Source organism: Pongo abelii, chromosome 8 (assembly GCF_028885655.2).
Source record: "Pongo abelii isolate AG06213 chromosome 8, NHGRI_mPonAbe1-v2.0_pri, whole genome shotgun sequence".
Classification (NCBI taxonomy): Eukaryota; Metazoa; Chordata; class Mammalia; order Primates; family Hominidae; genus Pongo; species Pongo abelii.
Window position 1 is genome coordinate 104,351,247 of NC_071993.2, and position 14,716 is coordinate 104,365,962.

General features: G+C 47.4%; 1 protein-coding gene across 2 annotated transcripts in view; it reads right to left on the reverse strand.

The window, feature by feature from the left end:
* The window catches only part of RRP12 (ribosomal RNA processing 12 homolog), a 44,221-nt gene extending 29,968 nt beyond the window's left edge, over positions 1-14,253 (reverse strand). For both annotated transcript variants that reach the window (XM_024253428.3, XM_063727387.1), the window contains exons 1-8: positions 13,800-14,253; positions 13,012-13,241; positions 9,327-9,410; positions 6,778-6,854; positions 3,858-3,963; positions 3,541-3,657; positions 1,593-1,731; positions 1,355-1,482 (exon numbers count right to left, since the gene is read on the reverse strand). In XM_024253428.3, coding sequence (XP_024109196.3) covers positions 1,355-1,482; positions 1,593-1,731; positions 3,541-3,657; positions 3,858-3,963; positions 6,778-6,854; positions 9,327-9,410; positions 13,012-13,241; positions 13,800-13,938 — 1,020 coding nt within the window. In that variant the 5' untranslated portion in view covers positions 13,939-14,253. The remainder of the gene's footprint in view (positions 1-1,354; positions 1,483-1,592; positions 1,732-3,540; positions 3,658-3,857; positions 3,964-6,777; positions 6,855-9,326; positions 9,411-13,011; positions 13,242-13,799) is intronic.
* Between the last annotated feature and the right edge of the window lie 463 nt (positions 14,254-14,716).

Below are 14,716 nucleotides of genomic sequence, written 5' to 3' on the forward strand. Positions count from 1 at the left end.
ATGGCGTGAACCCAGGAGGCGGAGTTTGCAGTGAGCCGAGATCGCACCACTGCACTCCAGCCTGGGCGACAGAGCGAGACTCCATCACAAAAAAAAAAAAAAAAAGAGAGAAAACACACAGTGAGTTGGTGGGGGTATCTGTGGGGGATTGGTTCCAGGACCCCCCATGGACATAAAAATCTACCAATGCTCAAGTCTCTATATTAAATGGTGTAGTATTTGCATATAACCTACACGCATCCTCCCATACACTTTAAATCACCTGGATTACTTATAATACGTAATACAATATAAATGCTATGTAAATAGTTGCTACACTCTGTTGTCTAAGGAATAATGACAAGGAAAAAAAACTGTACATGTTCAGTACAGAAGCAACCAACCGTTTTCTTTTTCCTGAATATTTTCTTTTCTTTTTCTTTCCTTTTTTTCCTTTTCTTTTTTTTTTTTTTTTTTGACACAGGGTTCTTGCTCTGTTGCCCAAGCTGGAGTGCAGTGGCATGACCACGGCTCACTACAGCCTCAACCTCCTGGGCTCAAGCAATCCTCCCACTTCCACCTCCCAAGCATCTGGGATTATAGGCACGTGCAGCCATGCCCAGTTTCCAAATATTTTCAATCCAAGGTTGGTTGAATTTATGGCTGTGGGAACCACACATACAAAGAGCTGACTGTATAAAGATTTACAGAATTGTGCTAGAAATGGTAGAAATAAGGAAATCATTTTTCATGTGTCATTAAAGCTGCTAAAAAAAAAAACTGGGCCGGGCGCAGTGGCTCATGCCTGTAATCCCAGACCTTTGGGGGGTTGAGGCAGGCGGATCACCTGAGGTTGGGAGTTCAAGACCAGCCTGATCAACATGGAGAAACCCCATTTCTACTAAAAATACAAAAAATTAGCTGGGCGTGGTGGTGCATGCCTGTAATCCCAGCTACTTGGGAGGCTGAGGCAGAAGAATCGCTTGAACGCAGGAGCCAGAGGTTGCAGTGAGCCAAGATCGCGCCATTGCACTCCAGCCTGGACAACAAGAGCAAAATTCGGTCTCAAAAAAAAAAAAAAAAAAAAAAAAATTGGTATAGGGTACATAGAGCTGGTGCAGAAGGAGGCTTTACCAGCCCACTATAGATCCACCCTGACTCTGACCTGATCTCTGAGGTCAGCTTCCATCTGGAAGGGGACTCTGATATGGCCTGGCCTAGCCAAGCACCACAGATTAACGTAGTGCTGTTGGTTTTAGCTTAAGAACACAGTCAGGGAGGGAGACCCCAGGCCCTGCATTTTGACTGACCAGTAAGTTCCCCAAATGCCACCACTGCAGACCCCCCTTTCTCCAGCTTTTGGGCCTGAGCTCACCACATGGCTCAAGGTCATGACCCTGAGGAGAGTCTCACTGCAGCTCTTCACCAGGCCTTCCGGGAAGCAGGGCAGCAGGTCCTTCAGCAGCGTCAGCATGTGCAGCGTGGTGGTGGCCTCCTTGGAGCCTGGTATACAGAAGGGGAACTGAGACACCAGCCCCCGCCCTGCAGCAGGCCCTGTCCTGCTCTACCAGCCACTGCCTCCCATCCACCTGCCCTCCATTTGGCTTCCCCACCTCCAGACTTCTCAATCTCCTGGATGCAGAACTTGGCAGTGGAAATGGCAGCAGGATGATGGGCAGGGGCCTTTTCACCAAACATGAATTCACTGCCCTTGAGGACTGAGCATACTCCATGCTGGGCAGCCTTCCGGATCTGAGGGGCAAGGAGAGCAGGGGACAAGGCCAGATCAGCGTTCCACCAGCATCTTGGGTGTCCGGCACAAGCACCAACCGATTAGCTTTGGCTGAAATATAGATCCAATGATGATCTGACTACTATAGATCCAGTGCTACACCAGGGCATTCATGTGTACAGAATCCTGAGCTGTGAAGCAAGACAAACCTCGGTTCAAATCCCTGCTCTACAACTAACTCACCAAATGGCCTTAAGTAAGCCCAACTACTTAATTTCTGAGTTTCAATATCATCTTTGAAACAGGGGTTTCTTCATTCACTTAATCATCTGGCAAACACTGTGCGTCCAGCAAGCCAGGCACTGTTCTAGGTCCTGGCAAACTGTCAGTGAACAGCAGGCAACTCACCTTCCAGCAGGGAGGCAGAAAACAAACAAATACATAACAGAAGGTTAAAAAGTACTTTGCAGCTAACCAAGCAGGGGCTGCTACTTTTTTTGTTGTTGTTGTTGTTTGTTTGAGACACCGTCTTGCTCTGTAGCCCAGGCTGCAGTGCAGTGGCGGATCTTGGCTCACTGCAAGCTCTGCCTCCCAGGTTCACGCCATTCTTCTGCCTCAGCCTCCCAAGTAGCTGGGACTACAGGCACCCGCCACCACGTCCGGCTAATTTTTTGTATTTTTAGTAGAGACGGGGTTTCACTGTGTTAGCCAGGATGGTCTCGATCTCCTGACCTCATGATCCGCCCGCCTCGGCCTCCCAAAGTGCTGGGATTACAGGCATGAGCCACCGAGCCTGGCCAAGGGGCTGCTTTTTATACAGTGGTCAGGAAAGTGTCACCGCAGTGAAGTGCCACTGCAGCGAGAGCTGAAGAAGGTGAGGAAAAGATCATGTGAGCACCGAGGGAAGGGAGCATGAGACCATCTGGGCTGGCGGTGCTTAGCACTGGGAGTGATTACATGACTGTTATTGTTACCACCTCCTGCCCTAAATTTCCAGAGGAAACAGTGGGGAACCATCACTTACCAAGCACCTGCCGTGAGCCAGGAGGTGCACCAGGCCTGTGGGGAACACTGGAGTCTCCCCACAACTCTGTAGCAAAGTTGGTGTGATTATCTCTATTTCTTTTTTTTTCTTTTGAGATGGAGTCTCGTTCTGCTGCCCAGGCTGGAGTGCAATGGTGCAATCTTGGCTCACTGCAACCTCTGCCTCCTGGGTTCAAGCGATTCTCCTGCCTCAGCCTCTCGAGTAGCTGGGATTACAAGCACCCACCACCACGCCTGGCTACTTTTTATATTTTTAGTAGAGTCGAGGTTTCACTATGTTGGCCAGGCTGGTTTCAAACTCCTGACCTCAAATGATCCTCCCACTTTGGCCTCCCAAAGTGCTGGGATTACAGGCGTGAGCCACCACACTCAGTCAATTATCTCTATTTCATAGTCAGGAAGTTGAGGCTCAGAGAGATTAAGTAACTTGCCCAAGGTCACACCTCGAGCAGTGAATTCAGGATCCAACTCAGGTCTGTGTGACTCCCCCAACTATGCCACCCTCCCTGCCGAGGTAAACAGACATACGGGGAGAGTCTATGTCAACAGGGCAATGGCTGACGAGGCACCAGAGACTCAGATAGGGCTGACAGGGAACAGCCTCCTGGAGGAGGAAGAGCCGCCCTGCCTTCTGCATCTAAATGCATGGTGCCTCAGAGGCAGAAAGCAGAAGCCAGTACTCAGGGCAAGCTCCCCAGTGCCACTCAGCTAGCCAAGTCTGGGCTGCACTGGGCCGAGTGGTGGCTGTCCCCTTGCCCCATTTTCTAGGGATCTAGTAGTCTCACCTTGGGCTTGGGATGCACCGTGAAGCTCAGCAGCCCATGGTACACCTGAAGGGTCATGGGGTAGCCCCAGGCCTCCAGGTCTTGCTTCCGCAGAAGGGTGGCCAGGCAGGAAAGGACCTGGAAGAAAGTCAGAGTCCCTCAGTGCCACCAGCCTCGGCCAGGAGGGAAAAGAGCCCAGGTTCTCACTGACTCCAGAAAATCCCATCTGTCTGAGGTCCCCAGGGTGCCTAAACCCCTCTCCAGGGAACATCCAAGCATCACCAAATCAGACAGGCTCTGGGAGTCGCCAGATGAGAAACTAAGCCCCAGACACTAACCCATCGGAGGACAGAGGTGGAGCCGCTGCTGGCCTGAGCTGACATGATATCCATGAAGGCTTTGGAGGTATCAGAGAACTTCTTAATAAGCACAGGGCTGGGAACACTGTGGGAAAGAACAGAGACGGTCACCCCAGAGGGTCCCTGAAGAGCAGCTGGCGCAGCCCCTCGTGGTACTAAGGAGGACAGGGCAAGGGGCGCTGGTGGCACAGTCACTCAGAAAGTGAGCAACAAAGTCAGAACAGGCGCCCACCTTATCAGCCAGCTCAGTGTGCTTTCCACTCGGGATCCCTGCCTCCCTCACCTTCCCACTCCTAAACTCACACCAATCCTCTCTCCACCTCCCCTGGCAGTTCACATCTCCAGAAAGCCCAGGGCCAACTACTCCTTCCCTCCCTTCTGCCACTCACTGCTCCAGGAATGCCCCTTCTGGGGGCCAACACTCACACTCCCTGGTATAATGACCCAAGTCACCCAGGACCCTATGTTGTAGAATGCCACCTGATACACAAGTATCTTTTAAATTGTATTTTAAAATTTCTGGCCAGGCACGGTGGCTCACGCCTGTAATCCCAGCACTATGGGAGGCCGAGGTGGGCAGATCACCTGAGGTCGGGAGTTTGAGACCAGCCTGACAAACACGGAGAAACCCTGTATCTATTAAAAATACAAAATTAGCTGGGCGTGATGGCACACGCCTGTAATCCCAGCTACTTGGGAGGCCGAGGCAGGAGAATCACTTGAACCCGGGAGTTGGAGGGTGCGGTGAGCTGAGATTGCGCCATTGCACTCCAGCCTGGGCAACAAGAGCAAAACTGTCTCAAAAATAAATAAATAAATAAATAAATAAGTTTCTAATTGTGGTAAAATACACGTAAGATAAAACATCATTTCGGCTGGACGCAGTGGCTCACGCCTGTAATCCCAGCAGTTTGGGAGGCCAAGGCGGGTGGATCATGAGGTCAGGAGATCGAGACCATTCTGGCTAACACAGTGAAACTCCGTCTCTACTAAAAATATAGAAAATTAGCCAGACGTGGTGGCGGGCACCTGTAGTTCCATCTACTTGAGACGCTGAGGCATGAGAATGGCGTGAACCCAGGAGGTGGAGCTGCAGTGAGAGGAGGTGGCGCCACTGCACTCCAGCCTGGGCAACAGAGCGAGACTCCGTCTCAAAAAAAAAAAAAAAAAAAAAAAAAAAACACATCATTTCAACAATATTTTTAGGTATATCATTCAGTACTGTTAAGTATATTCATGTTGTGGGGTTTTTTTTTTTTTTGGAGACAGGGTCTCACTCGTCACCCAAGCTGGAGTGTAGTGGCACAATTAGGCTCATTGCAACCTCTACCTCCCAAGTAGTTGGGACTACAGGTGCATGCCACCATGCCTAGCTCATTTTTGTATTTTTCTGTAGAGACAAGGTTTTGCCATGTTGCCCAGGCTGGTTTCAAACTCCTGGGCTCAACAGTCCACCTGCCTCAGCCTCCCAAAGTGCTGGGATTATAGGTGTGTGTCACCACACCCAGCCAAGTATACTCACATTGTTGTGCAACCAACCTCAAGAACTTTTTCATCTTAAAGAATCAAGGTTTTTTATTTTTTACTTTATTATTTATTGATTGAGATGGAGTCTCACTCTATTGCCCAGGCTGGACTGCAGTGGCTTGATCTTGGCTCACTGCAACCTCCACATCCTGTGTTCAAGTGATTCTCCTGCCTCAGCCTCCCAAGTAGCTGGGATTACAGGCATGTACCACCACACCTGGCTAATTTTGTATTTTTAGTAGAGATTGGGTTTCACCATGTTGGCCAGGCTGGTCTCCAACTCCTGGCCGCAAGCAATCCTCCTGCCTCAGCCTCCAAAAGTGCTGGGATTACAGGTATGAGCCACTGCGTCAGCCATGACTTTTAATTTTTATTACTCAAAACAAGTTTCATTTTCTTTCTTTTTTTTTTTTTTGAGACAGAGTCTTGCACTGTTGACAGGGCTGTAGTGCAATGGTGCGATCTCAGCTCACTGCAACCTCCGCCTACTGGGTTCAAGCAATTCTCCTGCCTCAGCCTCCTGAGTAGCTGAATTACAGGCGCCTGCCACCATGCCCAGCTAATTTTTGTGTTTTTAGTAGGGACGGGGTTTCACCATGTTGGACAGGTTGGTCTCGAACTCCTGACCTCAGGTGATCTGCCCACCTCAGCCTCCCAAAGTGCTGGGATTACAGGCGTGAGCCACAGCATGTAGCCTACCCAGCTAATTTTTACATTTTTAGTAGAGACGGGGTTTTACCATGTTGGCCAGGATGGTCTCGACCTCCTGACCTCTTGATCTGCCTGCCTCAGCCACCCAAAGTGCTGGGATTATAGGTGTGAACCACCGCACCAGGCCAAAAAAGTTTCATTTTCAACAGAGCTTTCTGATTCTGCTTTTGCCTTCAACACTTTCACAATGATTTTCTGCTCCTCAATAAGGAAAGCATTGATTCTTATTGCTTTCAGAATCAAACTTGATTCTGTCATGAACACACTGAGCACACATGGAACCAGGGAAGCACTGGAGGTCCTACGGACGTGCCTTTTGTTTTGGACAATCAAATAAGAACTTTAGATCTCACAGCACGAGCTCCTGAAAGTCTGCCTGGACACACACCACGTGAAGATTTTGGTGCCTTCCCAACCTTCTTGGCATAAAGGTAAACGATTCTATTACCAGGGGTTCAGGACAGCCTACTTTTGTTAGAGGTTTCTCACTAGAGGCCTACGATGGTATGTCACACGCTGGCCCATTCTGCATGCCTCTAGACAATGTTCATGAAGAGCAAGTATCTTTTTAAAAAACAATTCCCTGATCCTGTTTCTCCTGTCCACATTCCCTTCTCCCCTCCACAAAAGCCTTGGGGTTCAAAAAGGAGGCAGAACTCACCGCTTCAGGACAAGGTTCAGCAGGTAAGCAACGGCGGCCAGGGACTCCGGGGACTCCACTGCTTCTATTGTTGTCATCTGAGGGCCAGATTGAGGGGGTGTGAATGGATAAAAACTTACACTGAGCAAACAGGAAAGAGAGTGGGGGAACATGTGCCCAGCAGAACAGTTGTGACTGAGAACCACAGTATCAGAGCTTCAAATCCTGACTCTGGCATTGTGCGGTTTTGGGCTAGTAATTTAACCTATCTGTGACTCAATTTCTTCATTTGTAAAATAGGGATACTAATGCTACATACCTTATAAGTTGTTGTGAGGTTTAATTGAATTAATATATATAAAAAACTGCCTGACACATAATTAAAACTATATATATGTGGCTGGGCGTGGTGGCTCACGCCTGTAATCGAGCACTTTGGGAGGCCGAGGAGGGCAGATCACGAGGTCAGGAGATCAAGACCATCCTGGCTAACACAGTGAAACACCGTCTCTACTAAAAAATACAAAAAATTAGCCAGGCGTGGTGGCAGGTGCCTGTAGTCCCAGCTACTCGGGAGGCTGAGGCAGGAGAATGGCGTGAACCCGGGAGGCGGAGCTTGCAGTGAGCCGAGATTGCACCACTGCACTCCAGCCTGGGCGACAGAGTGAGACTCTGTCTCAAAAAAAATAAATAAATAAACTACATATATGTTTATGTGCATATATATACAGAGATAGATAGATAGTTTTTTTGAGAGACAGGGTCTCCCAGGTTGGAGTGCAGTGGTATAATCATAGCTCACTGTAACCTTGAACTTCAAAGCTCAAGAGATCCTCCCACATCAGCTTCCCAAGCACCTAGAACTACAGGCATGCGCCACAAAGCTTGGCTAATTATTTTATTTTTTTGTAGAGACAGGGTCTCACCATATTGCCCAGGCTGGTGTCGAACTCCTAGCCTCAAGCACTCCTCCGACCTTGGCCTCCCAAAGTCCTAGGATTAAAGGCGTGAGCCACCACACCCAGCCAAACACCATATACTGCCATCTAATTTATTTCATTATTCTAGAGCAGAGGTTGGCAAACTTTTTCTACGAAGGACCAGATAGTAAATATTTTCGGCTTTGCATGCACATTTGGTCTCTGGTGCATGCTCTTTTTGTGTGTGTTTTAACAATTCTTTAAAAATGTAATAACCGGGCTGGGCATGGTGGCTCATGCCTGTAATCCCAGCACTTTGGGAGGCCAAAGTGGGAGAACTCATTCAGCCCAGGAGCTCAAGACAAGCCTAGGCTACATGACGAAACTCTGTCTCTACTAAAAATACAAAAATTAGCTGGGCATGGTGGCGGGCGCCTGTAATCCCAACTACTCAGGAGGCCAAGGCACGATCATCACTTGAATGCAGGAGGTGGAGGTTGCAGTGAGCCATGATCACACCACTGTACTCCAGCCTGGGCAACAAAGTGAGACCCTGTCTCCAAAACAAAATAAAAACAACAACAACAACAAAAAAACCCAAAAACAAAATAAAAAGTATATATACACACATATATATACACACACACACACACACACACATACATACACAAATATATTTATTTATTTAATGTAATAAGTAGGCCAGCCATGGTGGCTCACACCTGTAATCCCAGCACTTTGGGAGGCTGAGGTGGGGGGATCACCTGAGGTCAGGAGTTCGAGACCAGCCAGGCCAACATGGTGAAACCCTATTTCTACTAAGAATACAAAAATCAGCCAGGTGTGGTGGCGCATGCCTGTAATCCCAGGTACTCAGGAGTCTGAGGCATGAGAATTGCTTGATACCATGAGACAAAGGTTGCAGTGAACTGGGATCGTGCCACTGCAGTCCAACTTGGGCAACAGAGTGAGACTCTGTTTCAAAAAAAAAAAAAGTAGGCCAGGCCTGGTGGCTCACGCCTATAATCCCAGCACTTTGGGAGGCTGAGGCAGGCAGATCACGAGGTCAGGAGTTTGAGACAAGTCCGGCCAACATAGTAAAACCTCTTCTCTACTAAAAAATACAAAAAATTAGCCAGGTGTGGTGGTGTGCACCTGTAATCCCAGCTACTTGGGAGGCTGAGGCAGGAGAATCACATGAACCCAGGAGGCGGAGGTTGCAATAAGTTGAGACCATGCCATTGCACTCCAGCCTGGGTGACAGTGCGAGACTCCGTCTCAAAAAAAAAAAAAAAAAGTAATAAGTAGCCAGTTGCAGTGGCTCAGGCCTGTAATCCCAATAATTTGGGAGGCCAAGGCAAGATGACAAGACGGTTTGAGCCCAGGAATTTGAAACCAGCCTGGACAACATAGTGAGACCCTGTCTCTTTAAAAAAAAAGAAACAAAGAAAGAAAGAAAGAAAAGAAAAGAGAAAATAAAAATGTAGCAAATACCACCAGCCTTCCTAAGCCACCTGAGAATAACTAAAGCACTTTCACCTGGTCAAGGCTGTCCTTCTCTACCCCCACATGCCAGGGGCACTCATCTTCTCACTAAATCTTGCATAATCTGCTGCTCTGAGCACCCACCCTCCAGCGGCACCCACTCACCAGAGCAGCGAAGTACTCAGTCTCCGTCTCCTTCCCTCCCTGGGAGCGAATCACCTCAGTGACAGCAGCCAGAACAGCACAGATCTGCACAGGCGGGAGAAAGCACTGTGACTATTTGAGGCCTAATCCCACCCCAGGGGAACCTCCTTTCCTTGCTCCTTTACAGATTAATCTCTGGTTAAAGCCCAGAGACAGACAAGACAGGCAACATTCAGGGCTTGGGTCCATACCAGGGGGCCCAGCAAATAACAAGACTCAGAAAATGCTTGCTAAAATTCCACCATGAGGTACTAACCTTGTAGAAATACCTGCGTGAGATAAGTGTGCAAATATTTATGTACAAGGATGTTCATGGCAGCAACAAATTGGAATGGTCAAGAAGCCATCAACAGGAGATTAATAATGTACTGTAGTTGTCTCTAATGTACTGCAGTTATGGGGGGGGGATTGGTTCCAGGACCCCTAAAGATACCAAAATCCGAGGACACTCAGGTCCCTTATATAAAATGGTGTAGTATTTGTGTATAACCTATATACATCTTCTCATATACTTTATTTATTTTTTTTGAGACAGAGTCTCACTATTACCTAGGCAAGAGTGCAGTGGCATGATCTCAGCTCACTGCAACCTCTGCCTCTGGGTTTAAGCAATTCTCCTGCCTCAGCCTCCCAAGTAGCTGAGATTACAGGTGTGCACCACCATGCCCAGCTAATTTCTGTATTTTTAGTAGATATGGGGTTTCACCATGTTGACCAAGCTGGTTTTGAACTCCTGGCCTCAAGTGATCTGCCCTCCTTAGCCTCCCAAAGTGCTGACATTACAGGCATAAGCCACCATGCCTGGCCTCCCATATACTTTAAATCATCTCTAGATTACTTGTAACACCTAACACAATGTAAATGCTATATAAATAGTTGTTATACTGTATTTTTGTTGTTGTTGTTGTTGTTTTTGAGACAGAGTCTCACTCTGTCACCCAGGGTGGAATGCGGTGGCGCACTCTCTGCTAACCACAGCTTCCACCTCCCAGGTTCAAGCGATTCTCCTGCCTCAGCCTCCTGAGTAGCTGGGATTACAGGCATGTGCCACTACGCCAGGCTAATTTTTTGTACTTTTAGTAGGGATGGGGTTTCACCATGCTGGCCAGGCTGGTTTTGAACTTCTGACCTCAAGTGATCTGCCCGCCTTGGCTTCCCAAAGTGCTAGGATTACAGGCGTGAGCTACCTCGCCCGGTATATTATTATTATTTTAAAAAGATTTTTCAATCCATGCTTGGTTGAATCTGCAGGGGCAGAACCCGCAAATATGGAGACCTGACTGTATCGTTATACAATAATGAAAGATTTAAATAGTGCATTATTCAAAAGAATGAGAACAACTATATATTAACTTATAAATATCGTTCAGTAGGGAAAAAGTTGCAGAACAGTGGATAGAAAATAAACTAATCAAGCAGGGCACAATGGCTCACACCTGTAATCCCAACACTTTGGGAGGCTGAGGTGGGCAGATCCCTTGAGCCCAAGAGTTCGAGACCAATCTGGGCAATATGGCAAACCCCATCTCTACAAAAAATACAAAAATTAGCTGGGTATGGTAGCACTCCCCTGTAGTCCCAGCTACTTGGCAGTTGGAAGGCTGATCAGCTACTGCACTCCAACCTGGGTGACAAAGTGAGACTCTGTCTAAAAAAAAAGAAAAGAAACTAATCACATTTTGGTAAACCTAAATAACAAAATTGGGTAAAAAATATATATATATATATATATATATATATATTTTTTTTTTTTTTTTTTTGAGACAGAGTCTCGTTCTGTCACCCAGGCTGAAGCGCAGTGGTGCGATCTCGGGTCGCTGCAACCTCCGCCTCCAGGGTTCAAGTGATTCTCGTGCCTCAGCTTCCCAAGTAGCTGTGATTACAGGCGCATGCCACCATGCCAGGCTAATTTTTTAGTAGAGATGGGTTTTCACCATGTTGACCAGGCTGGTCTCAAACTCTTGACCTCAAATGATGTGCCCACCTCAGCCTCCCAAAGTGCTAGGATTACAGGTGTGAGCCACTATGTCCGGCCTGAAAATTTAATTTTTAAATTTTAACTACTCATAATTTAAAATACTTGATCCATTTACTAGAAAACATATATTTGTAACAACCTGGCAAATAGGTTTGTAGTAATTCATAGTAGGCAAATCTACTTGTACAACTATAAATGTTATGAACTCTAAATACACACAAATCAAGTATTTCCAATGAAAATTTAGCATCTAAGTAGGGGTATATGGGTAAATTATACACTAGATTTTGAAGAGTTGGTATCATAAAAATAACGCTGTAGTAAAATACACTGATTATACATTGAAGTGATAATATTTTAAAGATACTGAGTTAAATAAAGTACATTATTAAGATTAATTTGGGCCCGGCGCAGTGGCTCACACCTGTAATCCCAGCACTTTAGGAGGCCGAGGCGGATGGATCACCTGAGGTCAGGAGTTTGAGACCAGCCTGACCAACATGGAGAAACCCTGTCTCTATTAAAAATAGAAAATTAGCCAGGCATGGTGGCGCATGCCTGTAATCCCAGCTACTCGGGAGGCTGAGGCAGGAGAATCACCTGAACCCAGGAGGCGGAGGTTGCAGTGAGCTGAGATCGCACCATTGCACTCTAGCCTGGGCAACAAGAGGGATACTCAGTCTCCAGAAAAAAAAAAAAAAAAAGAAAAGATGAATTTATTTTACCTGTTTCTTTCAGTTTTTAATATGGCTACTAAAAATTTTTAAATTACATATGTGGCTTGAATTTAGATTACTATTGGACAGAGCTGGTCCAGGAAGACAGACAATGACCCATTAACAGGAACTCTGTGAATGACTCAAGTTGGGGGATCTACCATCACATTATATTCTTCTTATATCATTTTGATATCATTTAGAATTTTGACATTTTTTATTTCAATAACAAAAAATATATATAACTTTAAAGTATAGATAAAATAACAAAAGTAAGGCCAGGCACGGTGGCTCATGCCTGTAATCCCAGCATTTTAGGAGGCCAAGGCGGGAGGATTACCTGAGTTCAGGAGTTTGAGACCAGCCTGGCTAACATGGTGAAACCCCGTTTCTACTAAAAAAAAAAACAAAAATTAGCTGGGCGTGGTGGCACATGCCTGTAATGGCAGCTACTTGGGAGGCTGAGGCAGGAGGATTGCTTGGGCCCGGGAGATGGAGGTTGCAGTGAGTGAAGATTGCGCCACTGCACTCCAGCCTGGCCAACAGAACGAGACTCTGTCTCAAAATAAATACATGAATTAAGTTAAATTAAATTAAAGTAAATAAATTTAGTTCTTGCTAGACAAAACGTTTCCTAATCACTGTTACTCAGCATTTATTTACTCAACATATGTTTATTGAAAATACTCTGTGTAAAAGTGCTGTTAGGTATAGCTGAGGAGAGAAATGTTTGCAAAATATTTCTACCCTCAAGTACTTCAGCAGAGGAGATGTTCTTATAAAAAGCAGAAAGTGGAACCTGCCCTAGGAGGAGACATAAAGGGGAGGAGCGATGACGCATCATCCAGAAATACCAGCTGTTGTCATCGAAGACCTGTCGGCCAGAGCTGAAGAAAAGGCATGAGTTGGCCTCTCCTCACTATCCTATGGCCCTCCTGACCCTCACCCCTACCTCCTTGTGGGCAGCCGAGTTAGACTCCCAGAAGCGCTGTACTTTGCTGAAGGTGACGTTTGTGCAGTCGGAAAGGCCACTCAGGAAGGTGCCCGAGGACTTCTCGGTGAGAACCAGCTCCGCCTCTTCTTCCATGGGCGTCTCAGGGGCTTCGCTTTTGTCCAAGCGCAAGGACCCTGACTGCAGCTCATTATGTAACTTCACAGCATCGACCGTCAGGTCACTCCTTCCTGAGAGCCAGAGGCACAAGATAAGGCCCAAGCCTCCTTTTGGTCAAGAGAACAGAACAACCCCTGGGAAACAAACCAGCCCAGGCCAAATCTCCAACCCGAGAGGCTGAATTCTGAACACAGCCAGTCTCATAAAACCACTGTATGCCTAAAAACTTGAAAAACCAAGGAGAAAGGGAATCCTCCATGTAAAAGCTTCTGCTTCCCTGTAGCAGTGGAATAAACGCCACTGGGAATCGGCTGGGAGCTAGATTCAGAGGGCCTGCAAAATAAATGAAGGTGAACGCGCTCTGTAAAGAGCTACCCAAGGTCCAAGCCATCTGTCTCAACTCTGACACCCGCGGTACCTTACACAAGACATTTCCCTACTGAGGACCTCAGTTTCCGCATCTGCTAAATTGGAAGGACTGCCCTTCAGAGAGGGCTCCAGATCCGACATCCTAAGAGATGAAAGGTCCAATACCTGGCCCCGGACTCTCCCAGAGGCCCCAGACTCATCTAGACCCAGGTCTGCCCGGAACCCCGCCTCCGGCTGCGCTCGGGTCCCAACCCAGCTACCTGACGGCCGGCTGAAGAAGCGGCTGCGGGCGGTCTGGCGGTGGCGGCAGATGGCGGGGTTGCTGTCGCTGCTGTGGCCTTTCTTCCAGCGCTTCAACTTAGCTGAGACACCAGAGGGCAACTTTCCCGAGCGACCCATGTTGACTAAGCCGTGGCGGGGAATGAGCTTAAATGACCGGCTTCCAGGGACGTAGAAACACGCTCAGAACCCACGTGGATACCCTGTAGCCTTCACTTCCTCTTCTTCTGGCGTCACTTCCGGATTCGTGTGCATTACTATGGTAAAACAGTCAACATCCGGTTTTACACCTCCTCCTGGCTTCGGATGGGGAGGAGCTCCAAGGAGATCCGTTGCTAGGGAGGAAGTTAGGTTGCTAAGGGTTCTATGGGGTTCTTACTCCAGCCAGGACCAGGTTTCAGGGCCACAGGCGTGAGCCTTATAAAACTGGAGTTTGGCTGAGTGTGGTGGCTCGTGCCTGTAATCACAGCACTTTGGGAGGCTGAGGCCGGTGGATCATTTGAGGTCAGGAGTTTGAGACCAGCCTGATCACCAGGGTGAAACCCCGTCTCCACTAAAATACAAAAATTAGCTGGGCTTGGTGGCGCGCGCCTGTAATCCCAACTACTCGGGAGGATGAGGCACAAGAATCACTTGAACTTGGGAGGCGGAGGTTGCAGTAAGCCGAGATCACGCCTCGGCACTCCAGCCTGGACAACAGAGTAAGACTGTCTCAAAAAAACAAAACAAAGCAAACAAAAACTGGAGTTCTTTTGCAGTTAAACAACAACAAAAAGTACATTTATATTACATTTGAAAATCTATTTTCAAAATTAAGCATAGAAACACATTTATATGAAAGTCATATACTTTCATATAAAAGTATATATGTAATCCCAGCACTCTGGGAGGCCGAGGC